The sequence below is a fragment of the Calypte anna genome, chromosome 5A, assembly GCF_003957555.1.
Source record: "Calypte anna isolate BGI_N300 chromosome 5A, bCalAnn1_v1.p, whole genome shotgun sequence".
NCBI lineage: Eukaryota > Metazoa > Chordata > Aves > Apodiformes > Trochilidae > Calypte > Calypte anna.
The window spans coordinates 31,041,319-31,062,528 of record NC_044251.1 but is presented as its reverse complement, the minus strand read 5'-3'; the positions used below and the strand labels follow the sequence as shown (position 1 = coordinate 31,062,528).

The 21,210-nt window shown below is 43.7% G+C and overlaps 1 protein-coding gene across 1 annotated transcript; it reads right to left on the bottom strand.

The window, feature by feature from the left end:
* Window positions 1-644: 644 nt before the first annotated feature.
* HHIPL1 (HHIP like 1) lies at window positions 645-20,921 on the bottom strand. Its single transcript, XM_030452496.1, has 9 exons — window positions 20,628-20,921; window positions 15,298-15,944; window positions 12,922-13,065; window positions 12,107-12,435; window positions 10,080-10,206; window positions 9,143-9,288; window positions 6,050-6,131; window positions 4,087-4,169; window positions 645-1,496 (listed from the first exon to the last, which is right to left on the bottom strand). Exons 1-9 carry the CDS (start codon window positions 20,919-20,921, stop codon window positions 892-894), a joined length of 2,457 nt encoding a protein of 818 aa, XP_030308356.1. The 3' UTR covers window positions 645-891.
* Window positions 20,922-21,210: the final 289 nt, after the last annotated feature.

The following is a 21,210-nucleotide window of genomic DNA, read 5'->3' as shown; positions in this document are numbered from 1 at the left end:
CAGACAAAATGAGTTCTGTGGGATTTTTAATATCCTTTAAAAAGAGGTAAATATTACAGGATTATTGCCCCAGTACTTAACTTGTTGTGTAGTCATTCATACCTGTGAAAACTGAATGCATAAGCGTGTGGCTTAATAACATTTGGGAAAGTCAAGAAACTTGTACAAAGTATATTCAGGATTAAACTGGATAACTATCCTTCCATGTAAAAGTGGCCAAATTCTCTTTTACTTAGATTAGTGTGAAGTGCAGAAGTATTTTCCAGATAGTATGCTACAACCTTCTAATTTCCCTGACTGTGGCTTATATAAAGCATTACAGAAGAGTCATTTTCCTTTAAACTTGTGTATGGAAAAATAACCAGAAAGTGCCCTTTTGCATTCAGCAAAAAAAAGGCACAGATTTGTGCATAGTTAGAAACCACCACTTGTAGCTGCAGGTGGCAAAGCAAGCAAAACAACGCAAACACTTCCTTCCATAATCAAGAGTGAAAAGAGGTAATTTGGGAAGTTACATTTTGGCAAAACATAATGAAGCAAGGATGGGGAATGTTGTCTTTCAAAAGATGAAAGGGCAACAGGATGCATCATTTTTCAAATATATAATTGCTTTATATTATTTTTATTTATATAATAAGTTTGGGGGTTCTCTTCTGATAAAAAACCCCATACAAATGTAGTCCCTGCCCATGACATACTCAAGTCACTGCTTCGTATTACTTTTTCTTTGCCTCCAGTGCAGATGGATGGGCATGAACATGAAGGAAACAGCAAGACTCCTTCAAACAGGTGCAGCATCCTGATGGCAAAGCACAGTCCTCTAAACACTGGTTGAGGGGCTTGAGCAAGAAGGGTTTCACTGAGGTTCTCTGAGTCTCACCCACTCCTCCGTCACCAGTCTGTCACCTCCTGCCGGCTGCACACCACTCCGGCATCCTCCTCATGGGAGCAGTTGTGTGTGCCAATGTCAGCATGGGCACACTCCAGCAGTGTCTTCTCCTGCCCAGAGCACTGGACATCATCCAGAAGAATGCGAAGGGAGGTCCCTTCCCCAAACTCTGCCTTCTTGCTGGCCCGCACCACATAGGGGAAGCCCAGCTGGCGGCACACCACGGCGGCAGCGGCTGAGCTCCAGCCATCATCACACACTGTGCCCCACTCCCCGTTGATGTAAAGCTCCACCCGGCCCCGGTTCCGGCCACGGCCCCGCTGCTCCATCAGCCTCACGGAGCCATTCTGCAGTGCTGGGGCTGTGCCAGGGGGTTTCTTTTTCCTGCGTTTCCCCCCTCTTTTTCCCCCCTTCCTGGGCTTGGGGGTCCTGCCACTCGATGGTGGGGTGGTGGGCGTCTTGCTCCAGTTCCCTGGTGGTGGTGGGGCTTGGCCCACCCTGTCCACAGCCGGCATGCGGGGGTGATAGGGGTCTCGTCTGCCTTCCCGTGGAGCCTCAGTCGTGGCCCTCAAGCGAGGACGTGGCGTTGGTGTTTTCATAACAAATGCTGTTGGGCAAAAACCCCCAGGAAACCATGAGATTGTCATTCTACAGACACTATTTAAAGGCAACTATATGAAAATAGCACTGATTTTTAACTTATTTAACTTGTTTCTTGTCACTTGCCTACTTGACTCTATTAAGAAGCAACAAAGCTCCCGGTGAGAAAACATTTCATCTGTGAAGATTGTCAGCTGCATTTTCCTAGCAGAAAGCAATGCAGGGCTAAATGCCAACAACTAAGCCTCCCCCAGGAAGGAAACTGCCTGATCTCCAAGCCATATATTGGCAAAACTTCAGCCTGGCCATTAAAGGGTGGGTGCTGGATTTTTCACGGTTGGAAGAGAATTTCCCCACCCTACCCTTCTCCCCTGCTGAAAGCATTTTAAAGCCAGGCACTACTTCTGCGCTTCTCTTCATTACTAATGATTGGATCATTACCAGACCAGAGCTCCAGCCTCCCCACTGGGACAGATGCTTTATTCAGAGGAGCTGAAATCAGGAACACTTAAAATCAATTCTCTCTGGCAACTGGAATGTGCAAAAGGAACAGAGTTGCCAGGACAACACATAAAGCACGATTTGGGGTTAGTTTTTTTCTTCCTTATGAAAAAAAATAAAAGAGCCGTGAATTCTGAAGAACTGAAAATTCTTTGCTGTCACAGTTTCCAGGCGTTACTGGACTTGCTTATTCACATGTGCTCTATTTTTAGTTTTAAAATAAGTTTTAGGTTGTCAGAAGGAAGCCATTCAGAATAACAGGCTACTGAGCTGGGACAGTATCATGTGCATTTGCAAAAGCAGCACAACTTCTGGAATTATACCCTTGATTTATCCACTCTCATTCATCATTTCCTTTGTAGTATATAGAGAAAGGAAAATATTACTGGCTTATTTGTGCTTAAGACCTATGGTCTCCAAAAGACAAATCCCTACAGTGGTCCATCTTTTCCAAATAACACTCTTTGGAGAGGACATGAAACTATTTCCCTTCTTTGGAAACTGAGGTTCTGAAGGAAAGGCACAAATGTGAATGCCTTACCTGGGCACACTTCAGTTGCTGGAGCCTGATCTGGCAAAGCACACCTGGAACTCATATAATGATGTAGGACTGCATGAAAGCTAAGGGTCACCTGGAGTACTTTTCACCTCACTGCATCAAGTTGTTATTTTATATTACTCTTCATCAAGCTATTTATTAAATACACTTCCAGCAAATGCACTCATCTAGCTAATGCAAGCTGCATGCCTTGGTGATTCTGCTACATTCACACTAAAACTAACCACAGGAGCAAAATATTTATGGCTACATATCCTTTTTGCATGCTTCTGAATCAAAATCTTTATGCTTGTTTTTCACCTACATATGACTTTAGTCCTTAAGACACTTAGCAAAATCCCTCCCACTGTTTCTAAGTTTTATTTTATGAAGAAAACTACTTTATAAACCCAAAAGATTTAGTTACATGTGTAGTTTAAAAATCTGGACTTTGGACTTGCATAGAGAATAATGCATAAGCAGCAGAGAAAATGCTGAATGACATAAACCAAGCTAATAGTATTTGGAAACTGCATGCATAGCTTGTAAAGGATAATGTTTCTGAAGAGGTGCTGAATGCTCAGGCATGTCAACAGTTAATAATTAGCCTTAGAACTTGTTCCACCTTAAAGACTCAATCTTTAAAGGTGCTGAGAACCCTCATTCCTCCTTGAAGTCAAAGCTGTAGGAACTGTCAGTGACTCAAATGCATTGTAACATGATTAACATAATTAAAAATCAGATAAAAATGTCCTGACATTAGAGATCCTATAGTAATATTAACTTCATTACAAAGCTGTTAAGAATCCTTTGTTTACATGTGTAAACAAAATGCACAGGGGAAAAGAAAGGTGAGGGTGCCTAATCTGATTTTGAGATCCCTAATAATATATTTAGGGTTTTGTATTTAACACAAATAGCGCTTGGCTTGCTGCAGGTTCAGCTGCATCGTTGACTGCTCCAGCTTTAGCAGTACAATACTTAATTCAGTATGAAGCAACCAAAAAACCCTGAAGAGTCTGGATAAGCCAAAAGTTCACCTGAATGGCTGATCATGCCCATTCCTTTGGGAGCGTTTTCTCATCCCATAATATCTCACTTATAATTAACAATGATGCATCTCACCTTGCTCAACAAGCTATTTCCCAACCCTTTAGCTCCTGAAGTGCTCCTCACTACCTGAAGGCACTGCAAAAAATCACTTATCACTGAAAATCACTTATCACTGAAAAGCTGTGCATAGGATCTCAGTACAGACACAGTTACAGGGAATTAAGTTGGCAGTAATGAAGCAGGTATGCTATAGCATGGGAGAGTGAGAATGTATAGACACAGAAACTACAAAGAGGATTTCACATAGGCAGGAGGGGGGAAATACCTTATGCTTTCTTTGAACCAACTATTCAGATCTAAAACAGCTGTTAAGAATTAATTTTGAGGATGCTCTGTCAAGTGAAGTTCTGTGTGGTCTCCATGCACAGAGAGATAGTGTGAGCTGGAGTCTGTACGTACTGCCAGCTAACACACAGCCTCAATACACAGCAACAGTGGCACTTACTCTCCTTTGGCACAAACCGGATGATCTTGCTTTTTACTTTCACTGGCAATGCCTCAACTTGGCACTTCCCTGGTGGTGCTCTTCTACAAAAAAAAAGGACACATACGGTGCACGATTAATTCTCTTCCCCTGGCATCATGAGCCTTTGCTCCCCATTGTTTTTCAATGAATGTAATGCTCACTCGAAAAAAAAAAAAAAAAAAAAAGGGTCTGTTTAAATGATCCAAGTAATCTCTTGCAGTAGAAAACATAATTAAACAATCATATATCTCTGCTGATCAAAGTCCAAACATTCACATGGCAATGGGTCCTCTGTCTGTGTTTTCATTTGCTTTTGCTGAATTCATTAAGGAAATAAAGCACTGGCAGGTTCAAGCATTACATAAGGAGATTAATCAAAGTGCAAGTAGAAATCAGAAAACTAGACAGTATATATTGAACATCTGACATAGAAGTCATGTGTATGCTAGTTTTCTGACTGTGTTCAGAGAAGCAAAATAACACAGTACTATTTATACATAAACCCCAAACAAAAGACTAACTACTACAAAAGTATTACCAAAGTTGCATTAGTTTCAAACAAGAGCTCTGAGTGTCTCTTACAGAGGCTTTACCTTAGTTTGATGCATTATATTGACACAAATTTAATGGTTAAACTTGTGGATCTTAATGATCAATTTCTATGATTCTATAAATTTGTTTGCCATGGAGGTACATCTCACTTCTGAGAAGTTACATCCAGTTATCATCATGATGTTCTCCTATGCTGGCTGGCTGGTTAATCTGCAGCCTTCTTTGGAGGTTTTCAAACTGCTTCAAAAATGCATGACATTTGCATTTGAAGGGTATAACTCCTCTGAAATTAAGACTATTTGCATTTGTCTGTAGAAGGCAATGAGCTTCCTTCTCAACTACTGCTAGAGAGATGTTCCCTTCTGTTATAAACTTTCCTGTGAGTTTTTTGTGTACTCTAGACAATAAGAAAAATTCTTTTTAAACTTAAATTTATGACTGCCTTTCGGCTTTTGTTTTCTTTATTTTTACAAAGGTTGCATAATAGTAGCCTTTTAATACATCATTTACGGGAACTCTTCCACTGTGTTAGATAATGGAAAATGCTCCTGACAGAGGAGACTCAGAGGAAAACACACAGCAGCTGTGGGGGCTGTTCAGCTTTAGTGTCTGGTTTCAGCATAAAACAGGAAAGTGGTTTGGTTCAAAATGCTCAGATACCTAAAGCTGTAAATTTAATCTGTTAAAAAAAAAAAAAAGCTACAAAACTTGCACTCTACATGTCTGGCTGAAAGTATTTTGGTGTTCAGCCAATAATAGTAATGCTTAAAAAACAGGAAGATGGAAAAAACAGCTATAAGTCTTCCCATAAAACACAGCTATTCCCTGCCTAGTCTGAAGACACACACACGTGGGATCCAGGAGGTGTTACAATGGTTTCAGATTCTTGTCCAAACCATTTTTCTCTTTAAAACACACACAAAAAATGTTGGTTTTGACATTTATTTCTGCCTTGCCCAAAAAACACTCTGCGTCACACTTGGTTACCTTCAGCTGCAGCTGCTTGGGCACAGCAGATGCACCTGGCTACAAATGACTGAGGGGAGCTGAGAATAAACACCCTGAGAAAAACTGATTCCCTTTGGGCAGGAATCTAAAGAAACTTTGAGAAAGACAAGCCATACATAAAATACTCATTTTGGCTTCAGGAACAAACCTACCAAGACACAGAACCCCAGAAGGACCCATAACAAACATGTTGGTGGTCATGTTGGTCATGCTGGTGGACTGCAGGAGCAGAGCAGACCCACAGCAGGTTGCTCCTTTGATCAAGGGTCACAGAAGGGCCCAGTGTGGGAGAGGAGCTAGCTAGTCATTCAGCATCATTTATGACATCCACACATGGACAAACTGCACCATGCTTAGGCTTTGCAACAAGTACATCTCCTACCTAGAGGTGTCCACAACTTTGTACACCACTCCATTGGGAGCTGTAGCACTTGGTACACCAGTAGACATGAAGTAAAGTTCCCCTGGAAAAAGAAAGCAAACAGAGGCATGAAAACTCTCTATGGAGCTTCTATTCAGTACAGACCAAAGGTATTAACTCTGCATCACAAGTCTGAGAGCAACAGGAAATCTGGGACCAAGGCAGGTTTGTATTTGAGTTTGCAGTGAGATTTCATCTGCAATCCAGTGGCCTAAAATACTCTTAGTGGGAGTTTTTACATATTGTCATGAAATACTATTTTGACAATTTTCTACTGCATGTTCAGCTGCCTGGGCTTCAGCTGTTATCTCAGTCTGATGTGCATCCTTTAACTTCCCTATTGCAAAACAGTCAAACCCTGAATTCCCTCTGTTAAAATGAAATGAAAGGAAATTAAGACTGTTCACATTGTCTTCTGCTCTTCTGGATGAAGCACTCCTCTGGGGTGAATTACAAGCTTTTGCTCTTGCTTTCTCTAGAACACACACAAAGGGATGTATCTCATGAGAAAGGCACTAAGGTTCCTCACAACTCTATCAGGTCACATGGGCAGGGCTTTACCTTTAGCTAAACAATGTCCATTACCATTTATTTGACCTTTTTTTTCTTAACTGCATTTCCAACCCTCTCTGTTGTTTAGGGGAGACCAGAATAAGCAGCTCCTCCAGGACTCTCCTCTCTTTTTTGTCAGCTCAAGTGCTTGAGCAACGTAAAGGATCAGAGGGCTTATCTAAATGAAAAAAATAAATCTGCAGTATTTCATAAAAAGAAAAAAAGGAAGAAAAACAGGCAATAGGCACTTCTTTTAGTAAGTAAAGTGGATGCCTTTGGGTGACTTATAGGTACCCCAAAGGGGAGAGGGGAAGAAGTGGAGGGATCACAGCAGGCAAAGGAAAGTGAGAGCAGCTGGTGGCAGCTCCTGCTGGCTGCCAAGCCTCGTTCTCTCCTGCTTTTCTATGCTACCACAGGCCAAGCTCCTCTGGATGCTTCCAAGGCAGAAAACACCCACCCCTGGCCACCCTTGGCTGATTTCTTTCTTTTTTCTGGTGGGCTCCATAACTACGGCCTTGATCCAAACAGATTGGAAACACCTGGCACTGTGTCTTGTGGTGCAGTGATGTGTGCTTCACATGCCACCCCTTTTTCCTGGAACTTACCAGGCAGAATGCAGGGGCCATGAAGCACACAGGCTACATGACCTGTGCCCCACAGACACACAGTAGGGCCTAGGGTGTCCCCAATATGTGCACCTGCCCAGGACTTTGCGCTGGTGGCTTTATAGCAGCTCTGCAGTGAGACAAAAATATGGATGTCCCAACCATATAAACACATCCACTGTACCAGCCAGATTAGCATTCATCAGAAAAACACTAAAAAACAAATGTTTCCATGAAGAAAAGCTTGTTAGAATAAACCATGTGATAAACTTGTAAAAAAGTAGAGTCGAGTCCTAGCACCAAAAAGGTGCAAGAGAAGACTGTTCACTGTTAAGAAAGAAAATTCATGAAACCATTATCAACATATATCTTTCCATTCTAATAAAGCAAACACAAGGCAAATAATACCTCTGAGAAGAGATTCCAGCCCAAATTTCCACTCAGCCCTATTATACTTAGGTACAAAAAGCCCAGAGCAAAGCAGAATGCCAGAATTTCACCCCTCTTTGCATAGACTGCCCACACATGCAAGATCAGGCCCATTCTGCTCCTCAGGTGCACATGCAAGTGCTGCACTTAGCACCTTCACACTACACTTGGCAGCCTTGGCATAAAGCTGATTTAAATGAAATTATTCTGATTTTAGGGTAAGATATCCTTCTTATCACAGCACTGTGAAACAGCTCTATTTTCCGTGACTACTGACCATTAAAGAAAATTAAAGTAAAAAAATTACATAAAAAAGATAAAATTCCAAAGTCAAACCTTTGAGCTAACACTTAATTTGGATCATTTACATTTAGATGGTGAAATTTGCATTGACATGATATGAATGCAAGTTGTGTATGTGCAACATATACTCTTGATATAATCTGCAGGAAAAACAGACATTTAAAAACTGGGGCATTCTGGGGCACTTGTGACCATGAGCTGGGCTCTCCCCACACAGGGGTAGAACACAAACTCCTGCATTTCCAAGGCACACATGAGGCTGCTGATCAACAGGGTTCATCCTCTCTATGTCCTCAGCCAGGAACTGAACACACTGCCTGCCTTACTGCAGGGCTGGACAATTACCTATACCCTTGTAGGAGCAAAGGGAATGACCAGGAGCTTCCATTCCAGCACTCTTTACATCCTCCTTTTCAAAATGCAGCAGTTTCCTTCTAGAAAGCAAAATGTCTTCAGTCTTTAAAACACAACTATGCAAAGCTCTCCCGAGATTACATCCTTCAGTCTTGTGCGAGCAAAATCCCTGCTGACACTAATAAAATATGGAATTAAGCAGCCTTTTGCAGATGCCCCACTTGAGACATAATATAAGGCTTTGGTTCTGCATTACCTTGAGAGGTGTCAATATTCCAGGCAAGGGTGAGCAGGTTCATAACTACTACTCCTTTCATTTGCACCCTGTATCTATTAATAATATCAAAAGCCTTCTGACTAGCCAAGAGCATATTCTTGCTTTCACTTGGGTTATCTTCTTCTCAACCTCCCAGGGCCTGAATTCCCCACGGCATGGCACCCTGAGGAATGAGGTTTCTTTTCTAAGCTATGCTTTACTGTATTTGCCCTCTGTTGTTCCACATGCCTGCAGAGAGTAGGTGTGTGAGCAGCAGCAAACACAGACTCAGTCCTTCAGGGAGCTGCCTATCCAGTTCCCCCTGCAGTCACTGTGTGGCACACTGGCCTCAAATTTAGGATTGTAGCTTAGGCTTGGTATTTGAGAGATACTTGCTATCTCACCCACTGGTGTTTCAAAGACTAAGAGGCTCATGCTCTGCCTCACCATCACCCATTGCTTCCCAGCAGCCCTCTGTGAACCTTTCTTTGTTGCTTTCATCTAAAGAGAAACCACAAGCATGCCATTCAGTGCCATACAAAGTTAAAAGATTACCTGCTTCATCTTCAGCAAAGGAGATGATGTATTGGTAATAGTTATTGATAAGCCCAGGGAACATGCATGTCTGTCCCACCCCCATGCAGATTTCACTGTACTGCCATTCTCCAGTAGCTCGATCCTCCTTCAGAGACATCAGGCGTCTGCAAGGCAAAAAAGCACTAGTACTAAGCAAACAAGAAGATTTATGGACGTTATCAGAGCACCTGAAAGGATGTTTAATGCTTGCTACCTGCTTTAGCTACTTTAGGAATGGTAGCTCCTCCAAGAAACAAGATAGTTAATATTAATGCACATATATTATACATCCCTAATATACTTTGTCTTTCAGGGGCAACACAAGCAGAAGAATCAATTTTATGGGACGGTTTAAGGTAAGTGAGACTGAGGACACCTTGACAGAGATGCACAGCATTTGGCTTCACTGCAGCTCTGTGTTCCCAGGACCTGCCATCAGCTGGGGCAGGCGGTTTGGGGGCTGCGAGCAAAAGAGGCCTGGGGGATACAGATACAGCAAAGGCAGAGGAGGTGGGAGGAAAACAACAGTTGCATGCCTGCCTCATTACAGGTTTGCAGCAGCAGACTCACTGCTGGACAACATCGCATCGGAGTGGTGTTTTTTCTTAGCATGCATTCAAATGCTTTCTTTACACCACTTCTGGGACTTTAAATGAGCATGATATTTGTAATGGCATGATGTGAATTAGCAACATTGAGGGCTGAAAAGATTGCATTCGAACACAGAGCCATGGAACAAATGTTATAGAAAGCATGGCACATGAGTGCTCTGTAATGAGTGGTCAGGCTAAGTGCAGTGCTTGCAGCCACCAAGTAGCAGCATGTCCTCAGCTCTTAGACTGTATGAGCACTTGTGGGCAGGTGTAGTACTGCTGGAGGGCTTGGGCTGGTGGTACAGCTTAGTGTCTGAACTTACCCACTCATAAAATCACCAAATATGTACAGGCCATTCAAGTTGGGAGACTCACAGCCCCGATAGACATAGCCTCCTGTAACAGATTTCCCCATTTTGTGTGGGTATGCATAAATTGGAAGCACATCATCTGTAGGAGAGAAAAGATCTGTGACTTTCCTTGTTTTACACATGATGCAGAACAGTTGTTTATCTAGATAGTTCTGAGACTAGCACAGTTGGATAAATCTGAGCATCTTAGTTAAACAAACTGCTGGACACACATTTACTTTTATTTTAACCTTTTCAGAACCACATTTAATAGCTCTGTATAGCTGGATCCTAATCAAAGGCAAGCCAACTCAGAGACCGGTTGCTGTTTCACTTACAGCAGCAGCTAAATCCCTGATAAACCTTAGTACTGTTACCCAGATACCTCACTGTTCTTATGTGTCCTTCTGCTACAGCCCATCTCTTTTTGTGCTGCTTCTGGCCCATTTCTACACAGCCTGGCTGGTTTTGCTGGTAATTTGGAGGTTACTCTCGGAGTCACTGCAACCATGCAGAAGATGTTTCCCAACGCAGCTTTGTTTTGGTTGTGAAAGGGAAAAAAGTGACAGGCAACTTAGAATGCAGGCATGGATGAAAAGATAATGTCAGATGTCAGCACAAATAGCTTCTGCTTCTCTGAAATAGAGGAACTTAACCTGAACAGGCTATCAAATATTCATGGTATGGCACAGGAAAGATGTAGTAGTGGTATATTTATTGTAAAACGTAAATAAAAACCCAAGACAGTGGCAAAACAGAGGGAGATTTTCAGGGTCTCTACTGGATTCTTCCTCCTCTTTCTCTTGAAACTCCTGAGTTACAGGTATATCCTTGTGGTATCCAGCCCTCCTCATCCTCATGGCCTTTCCCCCTGCCCATTCAGCATTTGGCTCAAGTAGAAAACCCAGCTGCTCTGCCAGCAGGCAACTTGCATCAAAGGCATTTAATTTAAAGCAGGTGTTTTCTACACTTCAGCTGTACTTAAAATTTTAAAAGAGCTGTGACATTTCACTGTTCTAACAAAAGGGTCTCTAAAGGCAATAGAAATTATTCTGAATCTCTGGAGACTTCAGTTAAGTGCTTGCTATGAACAGTCACGCTGGCACTGTCACACAGGAGGGCACTAAAGGGGCTCTCTGACAAGTGCTTCAGCAAAGGGACTGCAAAAATCCTGCTCCCTGCTCTCAAACTTTTTATAAAAAACACTTAATCACTGCCACTGTACTTGTAGCTAAGTTAATAAAAGGAAGGAAGTTCAGCTAAGTTAATAAAAAGACCGAAGTTAAACAGCAGCACAGCACATAGAAGAGAAAAAAAATCAGTCACAGCTAGTGCAATCAGAGCCAGCCCACTGATCCCCAAGACTTCTGGGGAGATGCTCCAGCACAAGATGTGGTCTGCATCAGACTGTGCAACACAATAGACTCTGACTTCACACGTGCACTGGAATTTAGCCAGCCAGCAAATATGCAGACTCCAGGTTTAAAAAAAAAAAAAAAAAATTAAGGTTTTCCTTCTTGGCACAGTTAAAAAATCCAAAAATACACTGTATATTTAGTTACCTGCAAAGTAGGCAGTCTGCATACTGGTTGACCAGCTTACACAATGTTTCATTTTTTTTAAATAAGGACACAACTTGTGAGTTATGAAGAAAAATACTTCTCTAAATTTTTATCCCTTCTGCAGAAAGCTTATTATATGTGGAAAAGATGAAACTGTCTAAATCACAGAATCATCAAGCAATTTTACTAACAGCACTGATCGCCTAGGAAAACAACAGCTAGCCTGTTTCATTTTCCTCCTAATTCAAAAATGGTAACATTTGGACTTCCAATATTCCTCACCAAGTCTGTTCCCTTCTAGATGGAGTCAGCAAAGATTTACGTCTCAAACATACATGTTTTCTAGCAGGCACACAGGCTTTGAAGATAGGAATTAGAAATGACAGTGCAGAAAACTGCTGTGTGACACATCAGTAATTCTGGAGAACATCTATTTACCCAGTGAGGAATTGGCACAAAGCTTTTTATCATAACAGCTGAATCCTTCCCTTGCTCGCCAGCCATAATTTTTCCCCTTCTCGACGATGTCGACTTCTTCATATTTATTCTGTCCCACATCTCCACAGAAGAGACGTCCCTTCCCCTCCTTGGTTTGAGGGTCTCCCCTGTCGAAGGAGCAGCGCCACATGTTCCTCACTCCATATGCGTAGACCTCGGGGCGAGCTGTGGGGTCACTGACAAAAGGGTTGTCTGGAGGGATGTGATACAGGGGTCCGTGGTCGTTGTTGTTCACATCAATCCGCAGCACTTTGCCAAGCAGGGCTGATCTATGTGGTGACGAGAAAGGAAAGGAAAAAATAAAAAAAAAATAAACCCCACAACCATTTAAGACTGTTTCATTTGTCCCAGGCAACTGAACAACCTTCAGGCAGCACTGATTTACGACACCCCACTGCCCACAAATCCACATTGGTGGCTTGGAGCTGCCATAGGGATGGATCCACTCTTCCCATATTATGAACCCCCCCACACTTGCAGAAAGATGGTCTCTGAGCAGACAGCTGGGAGGCTGAGAGAGCCACTGCTGCTCACAAGGAAGAAAACCACACCTTGATAACTTCCCCTAAGGAAACGGGAGTTATATGGAAGGTGTATATGCCCTTGTGTGTGTGCACAAGCATCAGTGGGGGAGTTAGGGAAAAATTAAATGCAAGACAGAAAATCCTCTCTGATTTACTTCCGTCAGCTTCTCTTCTCAACTCAAGGGTGACAGGAGGGACACAAGGTGCACACAAGGTTTTAAGAGCTCTTACTTGTTCTGGGCATTTCCAAAGGTCCCAAAAGGATCCCCGGCCATCCCTCCATCTCCAGTAAATATATAGAGATACCCATCATCTCCAAAGAGCAGTTCTCCTCCATTATGGTTGGAAGCAGGTTCTTCTATTTCCAGGATTATCCTAAGCAAAACCAGGGAGCAGGCATTACCTACTGCACAAGCTCTAAGTGAAGGACAGAGCAACCTCACTCCAGTGTTGTTCTTGACATTAAATAATTCTAACATATTTTCCATATTACAGAAACAACAAATTGTGTAATAAGGAAAATTCCTTGTGTAATAAGGAAGTCACATGACAGAATATACTTTTAACTGATTATAATTTTGCTCTTATTTTTTCCTTCCTCCTTGCTAAGATTTTTTTTTCTTTTTCTTGTTTAAAGACCAGACATCTCAGCTCAAATCCAGTTGTGAACTGCAAGAGAAAGGACTAAAATCCATGTGTGCATCTGTACAGCATTTGCCACAATCCGGACAGTTGCTTTTAAGGCAAACCTAAAACTTTTCAAACCTTAAGTAATGGTCAAAATTTTAAAGAGACAAGAACCCTTAAATTATACATTCACAGGACTTTATGAGATTTATGATGAGATTTATGAGTCATTAAAAGTAGCCCCATCAACAAATCAACATTCTAGCAAAGGTTATTTAAAAATAGTACTAACAACTTTTACCTTTATTTGAAAACCTAGCTCTCTCTTTTATCTGCTTATTTTACACACCTGGAATACCTTTTGTGGTGACAAAAGGGTGGAATTTATATAAAAGTGTAACTTTATAGAAAGGTAAAGCCACAAATACATGCAATGGAGGTTCCTAGGTGTAATAAGTGAGGTTATTTTACTCCAGTTTCTAAATAATCCATATTTCATGATGACAGTGCCTCTTAAAAGCTGATAAAACAAATTATAAAAATCACCTGTATCACCTCATTTGTAGCAAGGTTTTTTGCCTGCTTAAAGTACTGTGATCAGGAAGGAACCCAACTATGCAATTACTCTGTCACCTGCTGCTAAACATCACCACCTCTGAGACAAGGTACCTGTGCACAAGCACAGAGGCTCCAATGGCAGCAGGAGCGAGGGAGGATCACAGACACAAAGGTGAATCTTCCTCAGCCTCCCAAAAACCAAAACACATTGAGCATAAACTCTGCAGACAGACAGACAGACAGAAGTCTTCCTGCAAAGGCAATGCACACCATGTGTCAGGCTAAGCTCCCTCTCGGGCAGCATCTCAAGATGAAGTCACTGGGAGCCATGCCTACAAAAGCACAACAGGACCACAATTTTGTTTTCTTAAGCTTTTGTCATACTAACCATGAGCTAAGTAAGCACAGAAAATGTTACAAATGTAGAGCCTAGGAATTTTTAAACAAGACAGCTCATGGGCCACGACATCTGCAGGTTTAAGCTTTCCTTTCTGGCTTAACTTCCTTGTGGACTACCTTTAAACTCCCCTGACCAGACACCTACAGTGCTGGTTACAATGAATTGCTGTAATTGCTTTATAAACCAGCATCCCCTTTCTGTCATTAGGCTAAAGGCATTTTAAACTAGAATCATCCACTGCTGAGTATCTGGAAAGCCCCAATATAACCCATATAACAAAGAAAAAATCTCAACATTAATAGCATTCAAGGGACTCTTAAAACAGTGGTTCTATTACATATTTCTGCAAGAGGTTATAAATCTACAGACTGACTCCACAAACAAATCTCTCTTTACCTGTACAAATTAATGTGGATCAACTGCAGGATCAGAGTCCTGCAGTTGATTGGAAATGAAATTTCCAATCAAAATGCACTTAGTAATAGCCCAGAGGCTTGCATTTTGTTTAATTTGATATTAAATTTTTGATATCACAGGGTTGAGCTGCCATTCGGATAAAGAAGTTTGGGACCCTATCCATCTAATACTGAGTCTGTTTATACTGATTTTGGAAACCTTTAGCTTTGGAATGAACTTCACTGATGCTTTGCAGAAGTCTATTTTAAAGGGTAATTATTACAATACAACCCCACCCTCAAAAAACAAAAAAACAACCTCCCCCCAAAAAAGCCCAAAATACTAACTGTAAGTACTGTTTAATGAATGTTCAGTTAAATCTTCTGTCATACCAGAATTGAGAAAGGTAAATGTTTCATCCCTGAGCACTTGGCAGTTCATCCATGGAGCACAGGCACATTCTCTGTCTCAGTATCTTAGACATGAACTTGGACTAACCTGCTACCACACTGGGATGCAAGAACAATATTTAGCTAAATAACTCTTGTTCATTAACATCCTTCACAAAACGCACAAGCTGCCCTCTGAGATCTTGAATACATTTGCCAGAGAAACGTGTACAATACCTTTCAGAACTATGGTCCAATGTATTCATGTCAGCAGGAGAAATTCTGAACTCACTGATTCGGATTCTCTCTTCATAATGAACTTCAACTGAATAGTAGACATACACTTTACCATTAAATTTGAATTTAGGATGGAAGACAATACCTAGAAACCCTCTCTCGTCTCCTTCCCAAGGTGAGGTCAGTACGGCTTCACTGATGTTCAAAAATGGCTTTTGGAGCCTGGATCGATCAGAGAGGTAGGTCCACACCAGTCCAATCTGCTCTGCAATGAAGAACCTGTGGGTGCCATCGTTAGCATGCACCATTGCGACGGGATTGCGCAGCCCATTTGCAACCTCCATGAGGCAGAGCTGGAGGCAGCCCTCTGCATTGGCAGTCACCAGCCCCAGGTTTTGGTTAAGGTTCTGGTTAGAGAGCAGGTGTGGAAAGCAGTAGTCTGCGTCCTCCAAGGACAGGTAGCGACAGAATTTTGCCATGTTGTTCTCCAGTGCAATTAACTCCTGGTCTGCAGAGAGGTAGCGGAAAATGGAGCGGCATTTTTGCCACACTTCCAGGCAATAGTCTTGGCAAAGTCCTGGTATTGTCCTAACGGGGGTGGAGGGATCCTCTGCATCGTACAAGTGAGCTGCATATGGAGAACATTCCTAGAGGGAGAGAGAAAAAGCCTCGAACCATTTCTTGGACCAGATTTGAAACAGCTGAGCGGCAATACTAACTGGAGAAATTTCACCGTAATGACAACATATGTTGTGGTTTATTTTGAAGATATATTAAGAGAAGAAAAGAGCTTAGAAAGGAGGGCTATCTCAGCAGCATTCATGGGGATGATCCTCTATATTCTAGGTGAAAGCTGGCTTCCCCATACTGTTATTCATGTATTCCAGCCATAGCATTAATACTATGAAAACCAGTGATGACACATCACACTAGCAGAGTGTACTAGAGAAAAAGAGACTTTTCTGTCTCAAGTGCTCTGACTTTTTTGAACAGATTTGCCACAGCACAGCAGCAAAACCAGTAAGTTAGCTAAGAACAGAGTCAGGTCTTAAATCTCCAGGCTAAAGTGGGAATGGAAAAGGTCAGTGAGAAAAAAGCCTGTGTCCTCCATACCCCATCATCCAACAATCCAGACACAAACCTCAAACACAGATGTAGTTTAGAGGCTTGGAGAAGCAGGATGAGAAAGTGTAGGAGGAAAGGAGAAGGACAGACATCCTTTGTACTGCACAGTGTCCCCAGCACTGGGATGCTATCACTGCATACACCAGCCTTGCTTGGGTCTTGCTGCCTTTCCTAGTGGATGTTTGCCTACAGACACTTTATATACCAGATTAGAAGTAGTGAAACAAAACTTATGATCACAACACTGGTCACCAAGTTCTGCAGGGTAGGCTTAGGCTATAGGATTTCAGACAGTGTGCATCAAATGGCCATAACTCAGGCAAGGTCCACTGGCAGTGGCTGTAGCACGACCCTGTCTTATGGAAGGCACAGCCTCAGAAGCCTACCTAACGACTGAATCAAGTTAACAAAGTTAACTGTATTCTCCACTACAAGAACTGACAGGCATGTAAAGAACCATTGCAATTCAGTAAAACGGATGTAAATTACAAACTAACCAAAGTGACTCAGTTCTGCTTTGCAAGAACTTTCCCATGTAATAAACACGCAATGTTCTCCAGTTGTAGGGCATCTTCCCAACAAGCATCTCAAAAATGCTCTCAAATAATGCGAAGTGACTCAGTGGAAGCTCAGTTGTTTTCATAGGGCAGTTATTTAACTGAGGCAAGAAAGGCAAGAAGAGAAACTGTTCTTCTTGTATATATTCTACATTTTTAAATTCCTAGATGGCATTTTTTCAAGCAAAGCCAGTACAGTTTAAAAATATATATACATTTATATACATATATATATACAGGAGCTGTTTCTAAGTCTATAGGGAGCTATTTCTTAATGCAGAATAATAAACTGAGAGGCCATATAATAGATCATTAATGTACAGTAAGTTTTCCTCCTGGAATGTCAAGGCATTCACTGCAAAATTAAGGTTATTATGCCTTCAAATGAGCAGCAGTTAATGTGGTAAAAAGGAGACAGCATGTGACACAAAACACTGAAATTACACAGGCAGATTGGGTAACAACACTTGGTTTGGTTACAGAAGGTGTGCCAGGGACAGAAAGAGCAGGGGGATTTATTGATGCAGTTGCTATATGGCTGAAAATTAGGCTTTAGAAAACAAACTGAAACAAGACAGAATGGGAATGTGAAGGCAGGGCAGGATGGCAGCTCAGCCTGCCCCTGCCTATGGAGGTTTCACATTCAGAGAGAGGAAAGCCATTACTGGTGTAGCAGCGGATACTGGGTCCTCTGAAGGCCTCCTTCAAAGCAAGCAGTGATCTTAGACATTATAAAACAATGTCCTGGCTTCAGCACTGGAACTAAAAATAGCCCAGAGGAATGGTTTCCCTGTCCCTTTGCTGCTGTCAGCTGTTGCCCCCTGCCTCAGGTGTGTTTGAACAACAGTTGTGCATGACTTCTACAGTCCTGGTGCCATATGGCTATTTACAGGGGCCATATGTCTGTACAGTACAGACCTCTGTACTGGTGGTGGTGTACAGAGGTCTATCACCAGCCAGATAGTACCCAAGCATGCACCAAGTTATTTCCAGACACATTTGGAGTATCTTCCAACTTTTGTTCCACAAGAGGTGAAGCCTGATATCTAATCCTGAATTTCCCTACTTCTGAATCAAAAGCTATGGTCCCTCATTCTCTGCATCTCCTTGTTACATTCACTGTCTCAAAGCACCAAGAACCTTGACACTTGGTCACAGACCAGCACCACTCACAGATCTAAATTCTCATTTCTAAATGACATACTCTGTTCATTCACTTTAAAATATGATGTGGTCCAAGGACTAAGGAAACTAATGGGCTGATGACAAGTAACTTCAATAGTACTAGAACAAGCTTGCCATATGAAAATAACTCATCAGAAACCAAAACAAGTCAGCCTAATTCATCCTATCTGTTCCAGGAACTGCGGAATTGCAACAGTCTGAATTTGGACGAACACCCACATCAAACAATGGCTTATTTACTTCTGCTATCAGCCCAGAGGAAGCAATGTGAGTACTCAGGAAAGCATCAAACTTTCATGTAATCCCTGTTGTTCCCTATCCACCTCCATCTGTAATCTCAAGCATTTAAGCAAACAGTCCCCTGAGAAGTAGAATAAGGCATCTGCTCTCCACAGTTTGGTGCCTGTATCCCACTGAACAATAATCCACATCCACACAGGTCCCTGACACCTGCTGCCCCCACCAAAATACCCCCAGGTGCTGAGGCTGTGGAGTAGGCAGGGGGATGTCCCACCACAGCCCTCCTCTCTCCTGCAGACAAGGGCATCCTCTCAGCCTGCTTCTGGTGGGGGAAACCCTGGTTTGGGGCCAGGGGATCATGGGCAGAATAGAGGGAATGATGTTGCTGCTCTTCCACTTGCCCTTCCACATGGAACAGAAACAGCATCATATAGCAAATCCTTGCAAAGTCAGGAATCCTCACAAGTACAAACCAAGACACATCAAAATAATTCAGTCGCATTTGAGAGAAATCAAGAATTGTGAGCAGAAAGAGACAGAAGTGTGTTGAGTAAGTCACAGAAACCCACCTATTAATTCAGGTCGAGGATGTAAATTATATATATACAACAAATTGGAGTGTTTGCAATGCCTGAACTTCCACTTCATGCTTGTGCAGCCAGAGGTGGTAGGTGATCTGTAGCCAATTCTAGGCTGCTGAGGTATGAAGCTCATCAGAACATTTCAGTTAATTGTTTTTTCCACACTGAAATATTTCAATGCTTCTGAACATATTTTCAAGAGTTGGGTTTCTGATGTACACAGGAGACTTACTTATCACTCCCAGAGCAAGAATGCTTAGCAAGCACTGATAACTTCTTTCCCACCTGCAAATGTACTTTGGGACACAGCTTGTTTCAGGAATATATTCAAAGATTTTTTTGCTTCCAGTACAATGTGACATGAAATAGAAGTAAAATCTATAGAAGCTGTTGTGGAACAGGACTGTCTTTCTCTTTACACTTTCAGGAACACAAGAGGTACCCTGAAAAATGCTAAGAGCAGGATTCTGCATAGCTACTTTGATCCCTTCTGAGCACAGCAGATGAGACTCCACTGTCTGAATTAATTTAAGATTTACACTTGCACAGCACAGAGCTGCCACTGTTCTGTCTCAGGGGCATTTTCATACATACAAGGCCACCACTGATGATAAGGTCAGTCGTTTTGCTCTGTGCAAACTGTGATCACCCTGCTATAATATCTGCCCAGGGAGCATCAACCCCGAGTGGAAACTTTCCCTGTGCTGGATTGCTGCCACAGAGGTTTCTAGGCCACATCCTCAGGCACTACTCGCACCCATCCTCAGGACTGCTAGCACCTGGCACATGCTAAAAACATCTCAGGATGCTGTAACCCAGTAATCCACCAGATGCTGTAAGTTGAGTGTAACAATGGGCATGTTTTGTGCAGGTAGGTCCCCTCCTGCTTGTCTTCACCAGGTCCAAGGATCTAACCCTAGCAGGTTAACTGCCCACACACCCATCTCAGAGCACTGCTGTTCATAAATTAAAGCAGAACAATACCTCTGTTCCTCTTTCAAACACCTGCCAAATGTGGAAAAGTCCACTGGGAAAACAGATGATGGACAGCTGCTCCTGACAGTGCTTGGGAGCAAGTGCCCAGGCTGAGGACCTGACCTGTGATGTCCCTGCACCTGTGCTGATGAGTGGATGCAGTCATTCCTGGGCTGATGTGCCCATGTCACAGTTCATGCTGAAGCAGCCATACCTGAGCTTGATGCAGCCCTCCACAGGTGGATGCACCAAAACCTGGCCCAAAGCACTATGATGAGGCTGAAGCACCTATGCCTGGGCAAGAGCCACCTGCGTGGCTGCAGGACTGTGCAAGGGGCTGAATGAAGCTGATGCCCCCTTTGCAGTGGAAACCCCAGTGCAGCTGAAGTACATTGTGTGGCCAAAGTTGTATCGGAAGCCCCGTGTGGCCGAAGCCACTGGTGTGGCTGATGCCCCCCCGTGCAGTGGAAGCTCCCTCTGCGGACGAAGCCCCATGTGGCCGATGCCTTCTGTGGTGCAGTGGAAGCCCCCTGTGTGGCTTAAGCCCCCTGTGTAACTGATGCCCCCTGAGCAGTGGAAGCCCCTGTGCGGCCGAAGCCCCCCATGCAGCAGCAGCAGCAGCAGCAGCCCCGGAGCCCTTGAGGGGCCGGCGGGCCGGGCGCCTCACCTGGCAGAGCAGGTCCTGCAGGTACCCGGCGCAGGCGGCGTAGCTGGGACCATCGAGGCGGGCGCTGAGGCGGTAGAAGCGCTGGAGCAGGGCGCGGTCGCGGCGCAGGTCGCAGCAGCCGAAGTCAGCGTATCGCCGGCAGAAGGCCAGGCCTTGAGGCGGCCGGAACGGCGGCTTGAAGTCCAGGCACTGCGGGTGCGGCCGCGCCGGACCCGGCCCCAGCGCCGTCGCCAAAAGCAGCGCCAGGGCCGCCCGCGTCCCCCCGGCCCCCGCCGACCCGCGCAGCACCCACATGGCCGCCCGGCGGGAGCGGAGGGAGAGCGGCGGTGGCAGTTCCGCGCAGCGCTGCTCCCCCGCAGCGTAGGGGCTGCCGCCCAGCCCCGTCCGGCCCGGCTGAGCGGAGACTCGGCCGGCCCCTCCGTCCCGCTTCCCCCCCCGGCAGAAGGGGTGCCGAGAGCGGCCGCCCCGAGTTCAACGTCGGGACGGGCGATCGCGGCCTCTGGGCGTCGGATCGGTAGCGCTGGGCTCTTGAGGGACGTGGCTTCGTTGGCAGCACGGCTGCGGTTCGGTGGTGGTGTTGGAA